At 40.1% G+C, this 16,951-nt stretch overlaps 2 protein-coding genes and 1 long non-coding RNA gene across 3 annotated transcripts; 1 reads left to right on the top strand and 2 right to left on the bottom strand.

Annotated features, from left to right (window-relative positions):
• The first annotated feature begins 890 nt into the window (after positions 1–890).
• LOC134861311 (uncharacterized) lies at positions 891–2,159 on the top strand. The gene is made up of 5 exons (XR_010165387.1): positions 891–1,142; positions 1,231–1,281; positions 1,406–1,483; positions 1,632–1,697; positions 1,875–2,159. It is a non-coding gene; the product is annotated as an uncharacterized LOC134861311 (long non-coding RNA).
• LOC134861228 (hemicentin-1-like) lies at positions 2,160–11,542 on the bottom strand. The gene is made up of 15 exons (XM_063878255.1): positions 11,326–11,542; positions 10,827–11,117; positions 9,159–9,440; positions 8,798–9,061; positions 7,934–8,209; positions 7,590–7,841; positions 6,998–7,273; positions 6,488–6,739; positions 5,914–6,189; positions 5,406–5,657; positions 5,027–5,302; positions 4,672–4,923; positions 3,797–4,084; positions 2,873–3,130; positions 2,160–2,729 (listed from the first exon to the last, which is right to left on the bottom strand). The coding sequence occupies exons 1-15, from the start codon at positions 11,378–11,380 to the stop codon at positions 2,641–2,643; spliced, it is 3,639 nt and encodes a 1,212-aa protein (XP_063734325.1). The 5' UTR covers positions 11,381–11,542; the 3' UTR covers positions 2,160–2,640.
• A 1,521-nt stretch (positions 11,543–13,063) lies between these two features.
• Positions 13,064–16,337, bottom strand: LOC134861680 (carcinoembryonic antigen-related cell adhesion molecule 6-like). The gene is made up of 5 exons (XM_063879087.1): positions 16,283–16,337; positions 15,416–15,724; positions 13,674–13,955; positions 13,241–13,507; positions 13,064–13,164 (listed from the first exon to the last, which is right to left on the bottom strand). Exons 1-5 carry the CDS (start codon positions 16,335–16,337, stop codon positions 13,064–13,066), a joined length of 1,014 nt encoding a protein of 337 aa, XP_063735157.1.
• Between the last annotated feature and the right edge of the window lie 614 nt (positions 16,338–16,951).

The following is a 16,951-nucleotide window of genomic DNA, read 5'->3' as shown; positions in this document are numbered from 1 at the left end:
GCAGACTGGGCTCTGGTTTCAGACAGAAGAGGTACTGCAGCACAGGTGGTATGAGAAAAATAAAGACCTTTTTTAACATAAAAGCATGGAGACATGTCACAGTAGAGGCAGAAAACTCAAATATGATTCTGAAAATGAGCATAAAAGGACATCTTCAATAGTGATAACTAACAAGCAGGGTGTACATATGATGACTGCAGGGAATTTATGGTTTTTGATTGACCTGTTTTTTTCCAGTCTTAAACATTGTTGTGCAATGAGCTGCTTTTCTGAAATTCAAGATTGACTAACAAGTCTCGTTTTGCCCTAGAGTTCCGTAGAGCAGATAACAGACCCCATAACTTGCCTGGATTATGACACACATGATTTAGCATGTGACAGTTAGTGGTGCACCTATTGCAGTGGTATCGACAAGGCTGATAACGTCATGCATCATTTTTTGATTGATGATTAAAAAAGTCTGTACAGCATGAAAAGAATTATCAAGGATTTTAAAAAAATAGGCCCAGCACAGACCACCAACCAAGTCAGAAGCACATCCTTTTGAGATTTTAGTTTTGCACATGCTATAACAGTAGTTCACAGATACAGTTAGAAACATGCCTATATGTTCCCCCGTTAAGGCCTTAACCAGGGCTAAGAAAAAGGTTGCATCTTGACTATTTTTTTGTGAGATCATATCATAAGAACACCCAGTTAGAATATCCTTAGCTAAGTTACTTGGGACCTAAAAACATGGGAAAATCTAAGTTTTCTTTCAGTGGATATCAGAATCATGTGGGTCTTGCATTTTTTCAATGAGCCATTAACCCACAAACAGTTTTTTTTGGCAAAGGGACATGTTTCCTGTCATTCACAGTCACCAACTGTGAAAGGTGCTGGTAGGGCAAGTTTCAAGCTTCAAATACCTGGCAGTCTATGAGTGTGCCACGTACCGTATATCATTTCAGAAATCAACACCATCCTTTATAAAAGAGCCAAACAACACCCATTTTATTTCCTCTCTGGGATTGAAGTTAGTACACTTGCGGGACTTCTTCGCCTGGACTCGATTGTATTGGATTTGCTAATGTACAATATGGGACCAAGACTGTTGTTTTTGCTGGTTCTCACCCTGCTTATATTTACTGATCACAGCCAAGGTAGTGTATACTTTATCAGAATTATGGGATGAAATTTGTATTTAAGTATGTTTGTATCCCGTTCATTTTATTCTGTGATTTTTCAAAGGTGTTCCTAAGACACATGAACAATCCTTGGATGTCAGCAGATTCCCGGATGGTATGTGATTTTGATGTTTAAAACACACAAATGGTCCATTAATATGTATTGAGTTGTATCTGCGTTAATTTAATTCTTCCATTTTCATTAATAATCTTTATTTTTTCGATCAATTGTGTCATAGCCCCTGTTTTTGAACCACTGACTATTGCAAATCCAATCAACATCCCAAGACAGCACACCAGACCTTGCAACTGTAAAGGTAAAAGCAACCCTTATGAGCATAAAGTGAACAAACATCATATTTGGTGATACAGTTAAGCAGTTTGAATGTAAAAACAGCCTTAGTTTTCGTGGAGTGCATTTCATCCTAAACACGTGTTCTCTTTTTGTGTGTTTGGGGCACCCAGGAAAAGAGATGAAAACACTCTGCCTTTGTCAGCAGTCTGGCAGACGCACAAGTAGGAATGGAAAATGTGAGTTATAGTTTTAGAGATTCATAAAAAAAACAAGCGATATCAGTCTTGTTTTTAGTATATTCCACTGGTTTGTATGGAATAGTGATTATACATTAAGGGACTCTTCAAAAGGGGCAAATAAAAGAAACTTAATCTGTTTTTTTTCTTCTTTGTCTGGATTAATAAAAACACAAGGGAAGAGTCAGTGCCAGAACAAGAAAAACAAGAATCTGAAGAAGTGCAGAAAGCTTTCCAAACCGATCAAGGGCAGCAAAACCAGGAACTTGGGTCCCAGTGTCCCGATATGAACAACAAGGAAGAAGTTCTATAATAAACATTTACACAATTATCGCTAACATGCATCTTTCTCTTTATTGTACTTTTTGTAAAACAGCAGTTGCTTTTTGACAATGTTTGCATGACTGTAGCTTCCTGAATAAGCACAATGTATCCTCTTCAATAAAGTCCCAACAAAATTGATTCTGATTGTGTTGATTTTTTATTGTTTAGGAATGATCAATGAATTAAAGCATGATGAGATCTATATTTAACTTTGATTGAAATGTATCATAACACTAAAAACTGCAGGTGTTAAAAGTGAAGAATGCAGGTAGTATGATGTTCATTTGGGCCATGTATTGAATTATAATAAAGAGCTGTAACAATAAACACCACCACAATAACACACCTACCTTTACCCACTCACAACGATACATTTTACAAAAAAAACCAAAACAATATTTATATGATTTCCCCTTAAAATGTCAATGCGTATGAATGGCACTTCATAAATAAAGTCAGTCACGCTTTCCAAATCATCTGTGCCTTTCAAACAACAAGACACAAGAACTGATGACATTAAAATCACATTATTGACTACACAGTAAATTTCCATACATTTTATAACATGACTGTTCATGTTAAGACTGTAGAGGGTGCAATTGAACAAAATGTGCAGGACTCAGTTGAACAGCACAGAGAAAGATAAAGCAAACACCCCCATCAGCATCAGAACGCCTTGGGAATGGAAGTGGAGGGCGGTGGCGTGACCTTAGAGGAAGAAAGGGACGGAAACAACAACAAATAAATGACATGCTACATTTAGTAAAGCACGTATTCTGAATTGATTACTAGCAACATGATGGATGTCATACCATACAATAAAGTCAACAAGCGCTCATCATATCACTCACCAATGACCTTGAATGTTTTATACTGGACTATTTCGATATCGGTCACAGGATTCTTCGCCTTGCATATGTAGATCCCCTCATTCTCCTTGGTCACAGAGAAAGTGATAACAGGGCCGGCCTGCACATCCGGTAATGACAGTTTGGTAATGAACCAGTGGAAGTCACACTCTGGTTGTGATACAGCGGAGCACGTCAAGGAGACGGAGCTGCCAACCTTCGCATATTCTGGACCGGAGATCATCACATTCAGAGGGCCGTCTGCAAACACGGAGACAGAGACCTGGTCAGAATAAGGTACACTAAAAAGGTAGAAAATGTGTTGCCTTGGCTCACAATGCTCAAATTTAAAGGTCTAAATCCGCAACACTCAAAGTTTCCATCCATCCATCCATCCATCTTCTCCCGCTTTTCCGTCAGGGTCGCGGAGGTAGCAGCTCCAGCAGAGAGCCCCAAACTTTCCTTTCCCTTGCCACATCAACCAGCTCTGACTGGGGGATTCCAAGGCGCTCCCAGGCCAGCGAAGAGATATAATCCCTCCACCTGGTCCTAGGTCTACCCCTCGGTCTCTTCCCAGCTGGATGTGCCTGGAACACCTCCCTAGGGAGGCGCCCAGGTGGCATCCTCACTAGGTGCCCGAACCACCTCAACTGGCTCCTTTCAACGCGAAGGAGCAGCAGTTCTACTCCGAGTCCCTCCCGGATGACTCAAAGTTATTACCATATATTCACTTTTACATTGATCACCAGCTCAATACATTTGCCTAACCAGTCCATATCACCTGATTATTAAAGATAGCAGCGCTCTTTGAAGATGTGATGCGTCGTTTCCGTTATACTATTGTTATGGATGCAATAATACCTTTTCATGCAGCATTTACAAATGAAATAAATTAGGGTTTTAGGTAAAAACAACAGATGTACTCACAGTTCACCAGGAGCATATATTTGGGGCTTCTGTGTTGACCAGCCTGATTGATAGCTACACACTCATAAGTCCCGTCACTCATCTGATTCACCGGATAGAAGTGCAGCTCGTTGTTCTTAATGTGGTACAACATGAGTGGGTTTTCAGTGGATTGAGTCATGTTGAGGTGCACGTTGTCCTTCATCCAGTAGATCATTTCATAAGGCCCAGAAACTTCACAGGTGAGAGTGAAGATCTTAGTGTTTATTGGAACTGTGGTGTTTCGGATCATCACTGACGTTATTGCCTCTGTGGGAACAAAGCACAGCAGGAATCATTCAGCATTTCATCAGTTGTAGATGACATGCATTGTAGGAATCAAACCCATTAGAAAAGATTCAACTTTAAAATGCAGTTAAGCATCCAATCAGAACGAAAGTGCTATTTAAATATGTTATGCTTTTGGGGTTTCCCTTTCCTGTAGTGTGTTGCATAGGTTTTTGTGCATGTACATGTCCTGCAATCTCCATTGGACTCACTGTTTAATTCCATAACACAGTGACATCACTGCGTCACACATGCGCTTCTATTGGCTAACGCTTCAACACATTGTACGTGATAGGATAAGGGGTGGGACATCCGTAAGTGGTTGACAAATAACAACTGAGCTGGGCAGCTAACCAATCAGAGCAGACTGGGCTCTGGTTTCAGACAGAGGGTGAAAAGAAGCGTTACAGCAGTCTTTACAAGAAAGACCTTTTCGAAAATGAAGGCATGTAAACATGTCTCAGTAAAAGCACAAAATACAAACGTGAACCTGGAAATGAGCATGAATATTATATGCAGAAAGATATAGATTAGAGTATGAGGTAAGGTTTGTAACACAGGTTTCTTACCAATGACAGTGAGCATCTTGGAGTTAGTGCTGTTGTTTTCCGTCACATCATTGTAGGCCATGCAGGTGTATTCTCCACTCATATTAAAAGACAAAGGGTGAGTTGTGAACATAGAAGAATTGGCCACGTTGGAGCCATTGAACCACCAGCTGTAATGACTAGGAGGCACTGATAAGGCAGAGCAAGTGAAGACAGCCGAGTTTCCTGTCTCAGCAAAAGCTGGACCATCAATCACGGGTGTTTCTGGTCCATCTGCAACGGGAAAAAAGAAAGTAGGCTCTCGTGGTTCTGCATTTAGAAACTTCAAATACCATGGATTAAGACAGTTAATAATTGTCACTTTAGTGTTACTCACAGTTCATAAGAAGCATGTGAGAAGGGCTGGTCATGTTCCAAAAAGGATTCAGAGCCACACACTGATACAGTCCAGTATCATTTCGTTCAAGCGGGTTGAAAGTGACCACCTTGTTATTCATGTGGAAAACTGTTCTGTTGTCTTCATGCAGAGGCTCACCGTCTTTCATCCAGTAATAATGCACAGCAGTTCCACTCACATTGCACGTGAGGTCATAAAAATGACCTTCTATGGCAGGATTGATCGGTGCTTCTACTTGTACATTTTCAATTGCATCTGATAAGAAAAGAAGGAACAGTTATTTAGGTTTCTCCTGAGCCAAATGTCCTGTTTGTGCATGAGAAAAAACATATAACAGAACTGTAAAATAGAGTCTCACCAAAAACAGTGAGCATCTTGTATGCAGTGCTGCTCATGCCGGTGATGTTGTTGTAGGCCACGCACGTGTATATCATACTCGATTCTTCAGTAAGAGGAGGTGCGACGTACTCAGACGTATTGGACACTACAGAACCGTTGAGGAACCATTGATAGGAGCAGGGAGGGTTTGATGAGGCGTAGCAGCTGAATGTGGTGTTGTCTCCTCTCTTACTGGTGTTTGGTCCCATGATAGTTGGCATTTTTGGTCCATCTAAATACACAGATATAACATTAAAAATCACCTACACTGAAAAAAAATGTTCACATGACTGTCAAGAACTTATGCAAAGAACTGTGCATGAATGCTGGAGTCCACTTTTGGATAATCTGACACCAAAAAACATTTTCCAGATTTATTTAAATCATATAATCAAAATGTTTGGTTGAATTTCTCTCTTTTTTGATGGATTCAAAAAGCCCTGCCATGTCGAAAGGGGATTGGAATAAAATACATGATGAATACTCACAGGAAATATCCAGTATGAAGATTTGACTGTAATTCCTACTGAATGGGTTGGATGCTATGCACTGATAGTCCCCATTGTCAGAGTTTAAGACAGGATCAAAGGTGAGGGTGGTGTTGTCCATTGAGAAGTTTCTTCTATTGTCGGCATACAATGGGGACCAATTGTACATCCAGACAACTGACTCCACACTTCCAGCTGACTCACAGGTTAGAGTGAAAGTGTGGTTCATGATTGGCTGAGCTCCAACAATCTTGATTTTCGTTAAAGTCACTCGAGCTGTAGAGGGAGAGAAAAAAGATTGCAGCTAAAATGTAACATTGGCTAAACGTGTTAGGGTTCTTCATTTTCGTAGTATAGTAAATAAACATTGGTTTGATATTTTAGGAAACATTTGCTTTCTTTTGATGGAAATTGGGTTGCTGTTTCAGCTTGTTTCGAGTCTAAACTAAGCTAATCTCTGCTGGCTTTAGCTTCATATTTAACAGACAGAATGCAACAATCATGCAAATCTCTGGAAAGAAACCCAGTACATTTCCACCTAAATGTACTGTTTATTTATGGTACGGTAACATACCCAAAACAGTGAGCATCTTGTATGCAGTGCTGTGTTTCCCGGTGATGTTGTTGTAGGCCATGCATGTGTAATTCCCGCTCATGTCTTCGGTAAGAGGAGGGGAGACATACTTAGAGGTATTGGACACTACAGAATCATTGAAAAACCATGTGTAGGAGCTGGGAGGGTTTGATGATGCGTAGCAGCTGAAAGGGGCATTGTCTTCAGCTCCTGCATAACTTGGTCCCATGATAGTTGGCTTGTGCGGTCCATCTAAACATAGAGATATTACATTAAATCACCTTCATAAAACATTCTTACAACTGTGCATGATTGGAGGAGTCCACTTTTGTTTAACCTGACACCAACAGTCTGATGTGGAGGTTATATCAATCAGTATGTATTATGTCTCGTATAAATCCTCGTAAATTCATTACATTAATTGCTATTTTAAACTGCAGTATTACAGTGTTTTGGATGGTTTACTTCTTTGGTTCTGGTTGAATCAAATTCTTTCTAATGAGTACTCACAGAAAACGTCCAAGGAGAAGATGGGACCGACATAGCTGCTGAGTGTGTTGTTAGCCACACAATTGTAGTCCCCATTGTCAGCGTTTGTGACAGGATCAAAGGTGAGGGTTGTGTTGTCCATTGAGAAGTGTTTTGTGCTATCAGCATGCAGCTTGGACCAATTATACATCCAGCCAACTGACTCCACACTTCCAGCTGTCTCGCAGGTTAGAGTGAATGTTTGGTTCATGATTGGCTGAGCTCCGACAATCTTTATTGATGCCATAGTCACTGGAGCTATGGAAAGACAGAAAACAAAAGCTGGCTAAACTTGAAAATATGTTTAATACATTGGCGGCTTGGTTTAGCAATTTGTGAATGAACAATAAGAATGGGGTCATTGTCAGCCCTTTGACATGTGTCTGTTGAGTATATAGCTGCAGCAGCAAGTTGTTAAGCTTAGCTTAGCATAAAGCCTGCTGGAACCTGCAGAAACATCCAGCCTGTCCAAATCCAAAAGATAAGAAAAGTACTTCTTCGACTTACTAGCAAAAGCAAATGTTAAAATAAAAAGTTGACGTGCTGGGAGTGCTATTCTTGTTCTCTTAGTTACCCAAAAGAGTCAGCATGTTGTCAGCGGTGCTGTTTTTGCGGGTGATGATGTTGTAGGCCACGCATGTGTACTGCCCGCTCATATTGAAGGTCAGAGGTCCAATTACAAATACTGACGTGGTAGCCTGCAGGGATCCGTTGAAGTACCAGCTTATTTGACTGGGTGGATAAGAGTCACTTGAGCAGTTGAAGGTTACCATTCGTCCTGTCAGAGCCATGGAAGGTGCTGCAATCACTGGTGTCATCGGGCCATCTTTTTATGTAAGAAACCAAGTGAAAAGGTTACAATTGTTCAATACTTTTGCTCTTTATGCATCTACAGGAGATACTATTAAAAATACTTACAGTTTACTTTAACTGTGTAAGCGTTGCTGGTCATGTTGCTCACAGGATTAGAAGCCTGACACCGATAATCTCCATTATCTGAAAGTTGGACTGGCTTGAGAAGGAGTGTCCTGTTGGTCATATCAATGACTGTTGTATTGTCAGCAGTAATAGGTTGACCATTCCTCGACCACTGAATGTTATCAACATAACCAGTCACTTCACAATGCAGAGTGTACTGCTCATGAAGTATTGCTGGTGCACCTGTGTGATTCACCACAACGTCTGCTATCGGTGCTGTAGAAGGAGAAGGGAAATTAGTCAAAATTCACATTGATCTAATAAATATGGCATATATATCACTAGCATATTTAAAATAATGGCCTGACGTAGTTGTGTATACGTCTACTGTATTTCATTTTTTTCTGAAAGTTAAATGAGAAGATTGACACCACTGTGTAACAGCAGTTTAGCTTAGCTTAGCATAAAGACTGTAAACGGCTCGGTTAACTAAAGCTGTACATTAGCACCTCTGAAGCTCACCAATTACAGTTGTATATATCATTGCTTATTACATCCAATAATGTCAGTGTAAATATAAGACTCAGCTGGCTTTGTGGCAACATCATGGAGACAACCCAATTTAAAGCCGTCACATCCGAGAAAAGGTCTTGCAAATGACAAATGTATGACTTCCACTGTTTGTTTTTACATTTTATTCATGCCAGGCAAACAGACTTTTCATCACAGTGCTTTAGAGGTGCAGTGGGGCCGAGTTGTTTATCTTTAAACAAAGCTACGCTAGCTCTTTTCACCTTTAAGTAAGCTACCAGCAACAATCCTTTAATATGGCTCAAATACTTGAGAATCAAATCCAAACCCTACCCATAATCTTGATCGTGTCACTTTGGCTCGTGAACCTGGACGTGATGGTGTTGTGAAGTGTGCATTGGTAAATTCCCGAGTTGTTTTCTGCAACCATAACCAGTTGAAGCTGTGGGCCAAGGTGATTTAGGTTCACCCCATTAAACATCCACTGGACGATCGCTGGGGGGCTAGACTCCGCAGAGCAAGACAGTGTGATGTTAGATCCCGTTCTGTAGGTGGACCTCATGGGCATGACTGTCATTGTTGTGTTACTCGGACCATCTGATGAAGCAAGAACAGGGAACTTGTTTAACGGGTTGATGTTGAGTGATTGAAGTTTCTTTAATGTAACTTATGCTTTTATTACATACAAACTCACAGTTGATGTTGAGATGTACAGGGGGGCTGAGAGCATTGCTCACACCATTGGACACATTGCACCTGTACGACCCCTCATCATAGCGTGTCACCTTGACTATGGTGAGAGTGGCGCCTCCATTGCTGAGCTGTACTCCCGCTCCGGCTGCCACCTCTGAGCTGCCCTTCATCCAAACATAAGACAGGGACGTGCCATTGAGCACAGAGCATTTGAGCACTGCTGTGTCATTGAACTCCACCAGGTTGGTTGCGCTTGCTGTCAGAGTCACATTGGAAATAGGCACTGTGGCAGAAGAGGAAAAGAACCAGCTATTTGTTAGGTTCTAAATGTTGTGTCTCTTCTCAATAGTAGGCAGAGCTTGAAATATGACTCATATGCTATGAACTGTAGTCAGATTCAAACTAGAGTTTCTATTAGTCTTGCTAGCAATGTTAGCATCTTAGCTTTCTTTGTCAGGAAGTCAATGGGTTTATTGAATGGGTTTTTGGTCTAAAATCAAGTCTGTGGTTATTCGAAGCTTATGAATTCTAACGGTTCATTGTGCAGCATAAAACATGTCAGTAAAACAAAAAGAGGAAATTTTATGAAGCTTTTATGTGTGTATTTAACACCTGTTGCTAAGAAATGGCTGAATGAGACATCATCAAGCTGTAGACAAGTCTGTCTGTAGCTTAGTGGTGGTGATGTGAAGTCCTTATACATTCAGTATGTTGACAGAATAGCACTCGCTTTTCATTTCCATTTACGCCTCGAAAAGCATGTAAGGCTTGTTAATATGTGGAAATGATCCTGTTAAAGAAAATATTTAAACCGTATGCAAATATTTACCACAAATCTTATTTTCTGCAATAATCCAAAATTACAATCAAATGGAAAAATCCCATTGGCCACGAAACTAGTGCCAGGCTTACCTCCAGGTCGAACTACAACAATACGTCATCCCTGCATCATATATTGGCCTAAATGTAGACAATCCGTTTCAAAACATCTCAACATCTACTATATATATTGCCAATCAATTTGGCACATTCATTAATGTAAACCTGAATATAGTGTAATCATTTTGTATGCCTAAATATTTAATCTATTTCTATCATCAGGTCAGAGTTACATTTGTCCAATAATTAGGCTTTATTTCTTTCAGTCAAGAACGTTCCCATCAGCCCCAGCTGTACACTCCTTTAAGTACTAAATATAATCATAATCCTAATAATCATAATAATAATATAGGGACACTGGTATAAATATTTGGTTTAAGTAAAAGCTCGATGGCTGAACACATGGTCTTGTTTGAGATTGTACTTGACTTTAGTCCACGTCATTAGACTGATACTTACAGAGACAGTTTGACCATTTTTGTATTGTATTAAAACAATAAAAAATACAATCAAATGTCCTATTTATTTAATTTGAAGATCGAAACCTTAGGACACGATCGAAGCTGACTCATTCTGCTCGCTGTAGTCACAGTCAAGGTGACCGTAATGGCTACAGACTTGCATGCTGCGAATCAAAACTTGGCAAACATAGACGTACACATTCAAATATGCAAATACTAGGTCTTTCAATACAATACATGAAAGGTTGATTATGTGTGTGTGTGTTTGCCAAGACTGAGCTTTATTTATGATACGTAGAGTGTAAGAAAGTATATTAAGGAGTACTTACCTTGGACTGACAGTGTTAACCGAGCAATAAAGTCATTAATATCTTGTAATGTGTATACTCCAGAGTCTTCCAGCTGTACTGATGTTATAGTCAATGATACGGTGGTTGAATTGAATGTAACCCTGTTCTTCCAATTTTTGGAGATGATTACATTTCCCGGAAATATTAAGACAATCAAATTATTGTCAAAGATCCATGTTCCCGTTGTGACATTGTCTTTGCCGAAAAGTGTGACGCTGCTGCCCACCGGTACCGGGTTCTTCGAAGCATATATGTTCTGGCTCCCTGTACCTTGAAACAGAAAACATTTCGTAAAAATTCAAATGTAATTATTATCCGCAAACCAATATTTGTAATACAAGATTCAAAGTTAACACAAAGCAGCATTTGTTATACTTTTATATCATTAGGATCTGTAGACTGGCTACCAATGGGTTAACTAAGTTAATGTAATAAAACATATACATCGAAATCAAGTAACAAAAATAATCCACCTTACCTGTTGCAAAGGTTATGGTGGTCAAGATCAGGACAAACACTACCAGAACATTCATGTTAATCTCCAGTTAGAGCCTTCTTCAGGACTTGGCCGTCGCTATTACTGTATAATACAAATCGGGCGATATTGTGTGCTCACACTTTTTATCAGCAAATATTTGCTCTACCTGGCTCAAGCTTTCGATTCATATGAAGTAAATGCTTACCCCCAGCATCACTGAGCCACCTCACAGTCATGGCCACACCTTGTTTTGCCTTGGTCAATGCACCAACCCCACCAAGGTGTGTCAATTTACTGTAAACCTCAGTTGTTCTGCAACTTTAAACAAACCAGATAAGAACAAGAGCAAAGACCCGCTCAGTGGAGTTTTGGTTCACTGATACAAAGGAGACTGTGGGCTTACACAACACAAGTTTCCTAAATACAGGTGGAACAAACTGGATAACCAAGGGCGAGACTGCTAATGCAAATATAATACATTTTCGAGATGTTACTTGATAAGTCAATGGAGCAACTATTGGAAATCATTTTGAATGTGTATCACTGGTAACTATTCATCAGGAGAAAAGTCTTATCTTGACTGTCATTGGATAACCAGCTGCATCACTTTCAACGGGTTAATGCATCTGCAGACCCTCATAATGAATATTAGGAATACTATTTGTTCCCAGAGGAAATACACTTTTATGTAATATGATATTGGCCAGCTCTGTCCTAGGGAGTCCTCTGGACACTGTGGAGGTGGTGGGAGACAGGAGAATGGCAGCCAAGTTGTCCAAGCAGTGGAAATCACGAGTGCTACAGAGTATGACAAACACAGACTTAATAAAACAACACTTAGCGCGTCTGTGCAGTGGCATTTGTTTATTGTGTGTTAAATGGAATATTCAGTTGGCTGGATAGATTGTTTTGTTTGAGGTATGTGGTTATACAAAATGGTTTTTTTGTACTCTTTATCAGCCAGAGTTCATTGTTTGATTAGTCAACATAACACAACAATGTAAATAGGTCAAAGAGAAAAGTGTTTGACACAAATGATCGTGATCAAATCTGATTATAATAACACGATTGTAAAAAATTATTACAAACAATTATTACAAACACATCTAATTGGTTTTAAATGATGTATTGTTGTTTTAATGTTCACTGGATCTGATTTGTTTCACTGCATCAGAGTCATTATGGACTGAAGGAGTAACCGACATCTGTGAAAGAGAGATAGGTAATAAAATGATTAGTCAAGTCAGATTAAATCACTTTAAGAAAGCTAGTTTCATTCAAGCATGGATGATTGTCAGCGTAATTCTTCATATGGTTTTTCACACACAAAAGATTTGGCAATGTGTTGTTAATAGTCATCTAGAATAACAAGGCCTGTATTGAAATTTGCTTGAAATGCTTTAGTCCCCAATGATAGTAAATCCATTTTTGGGAGCTAATTATATATTTTAACTTGAACGTTTTGTGGGATTAAGATGATGGGTTTGCTATGTTTTTCAGCTGTTTCATGAACCAAGCTTTAAGTGATTACATAATCATAAACATTAGAAACTAACAATACAAATTATCCCAAATGGAAGTTTTATTAGAAGCAGATTTGACCTTAAATATATCTCACCTCTCACCATTGAATCTTGTTTGGAATAATGAACTTTGTTTTACATTGTCTGAGAGAAAAAATGTATGGAAACCATCCAAACATAAAGGACTATGAACGAATTATTAACAAGACTTTATTCTACAACTTGCCTTGCCATGAAGACAGGAATCCAACAAACAGCAGCAGCGGCAGGAGCCCCACATCGACAGCTCGTCGGTCAGATCCTGACAACGGAGACTCTGTGGAGAGAAAAAAATCAGAAACCGATGGAGAAATATGGAGGTGGACGGCTCTATAGTATACTATCAAACTCACTTGCTATCATGATGTTGGTGGTGATGTTGCTGTTCACGTTGGTGTGATTGTTCAAGGCCAGGCAGGAGTACGATCCGCTTTGCTTTTCGCCAACAATGAGCAGCTCCAACAGTGGACCCGTAGTGTTCAGAAGCTCTCCTCCGAACGCCCACTGCAGCTGAGCCTCAGGATTGGACTGTGCCGAACAGAGCAGGGTCAGATTGGATCCGGCGGAAAAGGAAGTCGTGTTTCGTCCATTCACTGTGAGCGCCATGTTATCCGGACCATCTGAGGAAGAGACAGAAAGGTTAAAAACACAGATTAGAATAAGGTTTATTGCCAAGTAGGCTTAAACATATAAGGAATCTGCTTTGTTTAATGGTGCATACATAATACAAAAGGGGTTTACTTGTCAGAAAATGTAGTATTACTTAAATATCACCATCCTACTCACAGCTGATGGTGAAGTTTACCGGACCACTGATGCCATTACTGACAGGATTGATCACACGGCAGCTGAAGGGTCCCTTGTCGTAGCGGGTCACATTATTTATTGTTAAAGTGGAGTTTCCATCTGTGATCTGAACTCTGTCACTTCCTGTCACCTCAGAGCTGCCGTTCATCCAGAGGAAAGAGAGAGAGGATCCAGAGGAGACGGAGCAGGTCAAGACTGCCGCACTGTTGAACTCCACCAGGTCCTTTTGATTGGCCGTCAGCATCACATTTGAGATGAGCTCTGTGTGAGACAGGTGGAGGAGACAAGGGACAAGATGTTTCAACATATTTATAGAAGGAAGCAGTTGAGGAATAGCATCCACAAAATGGATGGATGTTCAGACCCGGCGTCAAGGGTGAACCCAAAACGTAGCGATATGGCACATGCTTGTAATTAATCAGCAAGATCAATAAGCTGATGTCAGCACCACCTATTATTTCTACCTTGGGTCCGCCCTCACAAATCAAATGCTAGCCCAGGGATTTAGGTCTCCTGTGTGGTCTCTGGATGTTAATGTTTGATGGGAGGAAATGGGCAATGGTTAGAGGGACAACAGTTTGACCCCCAGCCCGTGTAGTCAACAAGTGTCGAGGTGTCCTTGGGCGAGATACTTAACGCCTTAGACATGTCTAAAGGATTAAGTGTATGTAGGTTAGTTTGCTGGGGATAAAAGCTTAGTGACTTATTGTAGAAGATGTGAGCAATTGGGACGAAACAACTTCAATGTTTGACCACACAAGTTGTCGTTATTTTATACGATACACTTTTTTCATTTATTGTCAGATTAAGACAACAAGAAAACAAACAAACAAGACCCTTTAGCGTACAGTTGATCTGGGATTTGGTTTGAATAGCATCTCTTTACCATCTAAATCTAATTTCACATTTATACGTGAGATTGTTAAAGGTGGTGTTGTCAGAGCTAAACTATATTTAGAGATATTTGTTTGTTTTGTTCTTTTTTGTCCTAACTGAGATGAACAGATATTATTTGTGTTTGCCTTCCACTTATAAAGGCAAGGGCCAAATGTTTTTACCACAGTTTGACAAATTAAATTAAAGTCTTTTAGGGTTTAATACTGATGTATAAACACATTCAAGATTAATGCAGAAAGTGGTTTGACAGCTTTGCTCAACATTTACTTTAATATTGTATGGAATCTATATATTTAAGTAACCCTTATCATTTGAGTTCAAATGAATAGCACATTATGTTCTTATATATATTCAAATCAACATTTGATAAAGTTCTTATAGATTAGGTTTGACACGGGGATGCAGATACGTGTCTTGGATGTATTTACCCAGCAGCAATAAAAGGAACTGAAGGAACAAGTACACAGAAGGACAAGGTAAAGGTGAGTGTTGATGGAAACAGAAAATAACTTCCTAGGACTAAAAGAGTCGGCTTGTTATCAGTGCAAATATTACTGTGTAGAAACCTGAATTCTTCAGGATTTTCAGAATTCTGAAGGGATTCTCATTTACCATTTCAACAGGAACCTGTTCTTGTAGTGTAAACAATTAATCAGCATATTTTCCTCTTCCCCCTATGTGTGCCTGAGTGAACTACCACACCAAGAGTTGAATAACATGTTCATTATGGGCTGGATTTTAATGCAATATCTAGAAGAGGGTAGTGGAAGATTTTGTAATGGATAAACTACTGAAATATGTTACCACCATTTGTTTGTTCTCACCATAAACAGAGAGGGAGGCGCTGGCCTGAAGCATGGGGCTAGTGCTCTGGACAGTGTAGTCCCCCGAGTCGGCCACGGTGACGGAGGTCAGGGTGAGGGCTCCGGTCTGGACATCCACTGTCGCCCTGCCCGTGTGATTGGGAAAGACGGCCTGCTGGGCCCCGGTCCAGGTGAGGATGAGGGAACCCCCCACTGCCCAGCTGCCACTGTTCAGAGCCGTGGACGGAGACAGAGACAGCGTCACGGAGTTCCCGACCACTGCAGGGTTGATGGAGGGCAGCACCTCCACAGCACCACTGGCCGGAAAACCTAGAGAAGCAAAGTGAGCAGCTCAATGACGACTTCATTCGGTTTATTTCCAATATATCTCTTGACACCTAAGCCTTCCAATGGAAAGCAAACAGCAGGCCATGATAGGAAGAAGACAGGGGAATTAAAGCATAGAAAATAAATGATTCCAAAAGTTAGATGGTTTGTTTTTCAATAAAAATAGAGCCTATAACCCCGACTCCAAAGACAACAGATGTTTTAGAGAACAGTGTTTGTCATCAACTTTAATATAAATAACAGTTTTTTTGTGAAAAAGCCCAGTATTGTCGCTGAGTGACCTCTGTAGTTAAGGGACTCTAAAAGACTACAATTCCCATAATGCCAGCCTCTAAGAGACACAATATGGGTAACCTGTGAGGAAGAAGCAGACAACTCATCACAACAACTGTAAGTAAAGCTAATAAATGAAACAATAACACTACAGAAATGTATGTAAAAGAAGGTTTAAGTGGCTTGATTGAAACAAAAGAGGTGAGCTTCAACATTTAGAATAATCAAGTATAATTTATCAAATTCATCAGCTATAAAAGAGCCTACCTTGTATTAAAGCCAGCAATATAATCGCCACAGTTCCTTCAGCTTTCTTCTCCATTTTCTGTTGATGGTCTGAGGATATCCTCACTATTCCCCCTCTATTTTACTAAGAGAACAAGCGTCAGGCCCCCTACTCATAAATACCTGCACGAGCAACCCCTCTTCTTATCTGCAGGTGCTTCTGGTTATTTGGCGTTCACTCTTGCCTAACAAACAAAAGGAGCATGCCATTTCTTGTTTACATATTGGGTGAAGTTCTGTAAATTGCCAATGAGCAATATGACAAATTGTGACATATGGTATGTGAGGGAGGATTTGGGGGTGGGGGTTGTTGTTGGATGTGGAAAACGTTAGGTCAGTTTCCACTTGGAAAATAGAAGAATAACTACATGAGCTTTATAGAAGTGTATAACAACACAAATCCCATATCAGAGAGAATCCTGTTTCACCTTGTAAGCATGGACACAGCCATACAGAACTTAAAGTAACATTGAATGAAATCAGTGTTTTGCAGTCTATATCTCATGTATACAGAGAGCATATTCACGCCGCCTAAGAAGAGGAAAACCGTTCTACTGACCGTGTCTATTCTATGGGATTCGAGAACTTCTACAAGGTCTTACCCTCGAGACACCAGAGCAAAATCTCCCAATGTAAAGCATGTAAAGGTTG

Source organism: Eleginops maclovinus, chromosome 3, assembly GCF_036324505.1.
Source record: "Eleginops maclovinus isolate JMC-PN-2008 ecotype Puerto Natales chromosome 3, JC_Emac_rtc_rv5, whole genome shotgun sequence".
Classification (NCBI taxonomy): Eukaryota; Metazoa; Chordata; class Actinopteri; order Perciformes; family Eleginopidae; genus Eleginops; species Eleginops maclovinus.
This window is presented reverse-complemented; position numbering and strand designations above follow the sequence as displayed.

Coding starts and splice junctions, on each gene's coding strand:
- LOC134861680 (XM_063879087.1), bottom strand. CDS start 16,337: ATGGAGAAGAAAGCTGAAGGAACTGTGGCGATTATATTGCTGGCTTTA. Junction 13,956..15,415: donor CGCCTCCCTCTCTGTTTATG/GTGAGAACAAAC, acceptor TGTCTCACACAG/AGCTCATCTCAAATGTGATG. Junction 13,508..13,673: donor GGTAAACTTCACCATCAGCT/GTGAGTAGGATG, acceptor TCTCTTCCTCAG/ATGGTCCGGATAACATGGCG.
- LOC134861228 (XM_063878255.1), bottom strand. CDS start 11,380: ATGAATGTTCTGGTAGTGTTTGTCCTGATCTTGACCACCATAACCTTT. Junction 7,842..7,933: donor TTACACAGTTAAAGTAAACT/GTAAGTATTTTT, acceptor TTACATAAAAAG/ATGGCCCGATGACACCAGTG. Junction 6,190..6,487: donor CAAGATGCTCACTGTTTTGG/GTATGTTACCGT, acceptor CTCCCTCTACAG/CTCGAGTGACTTTAACGAAA.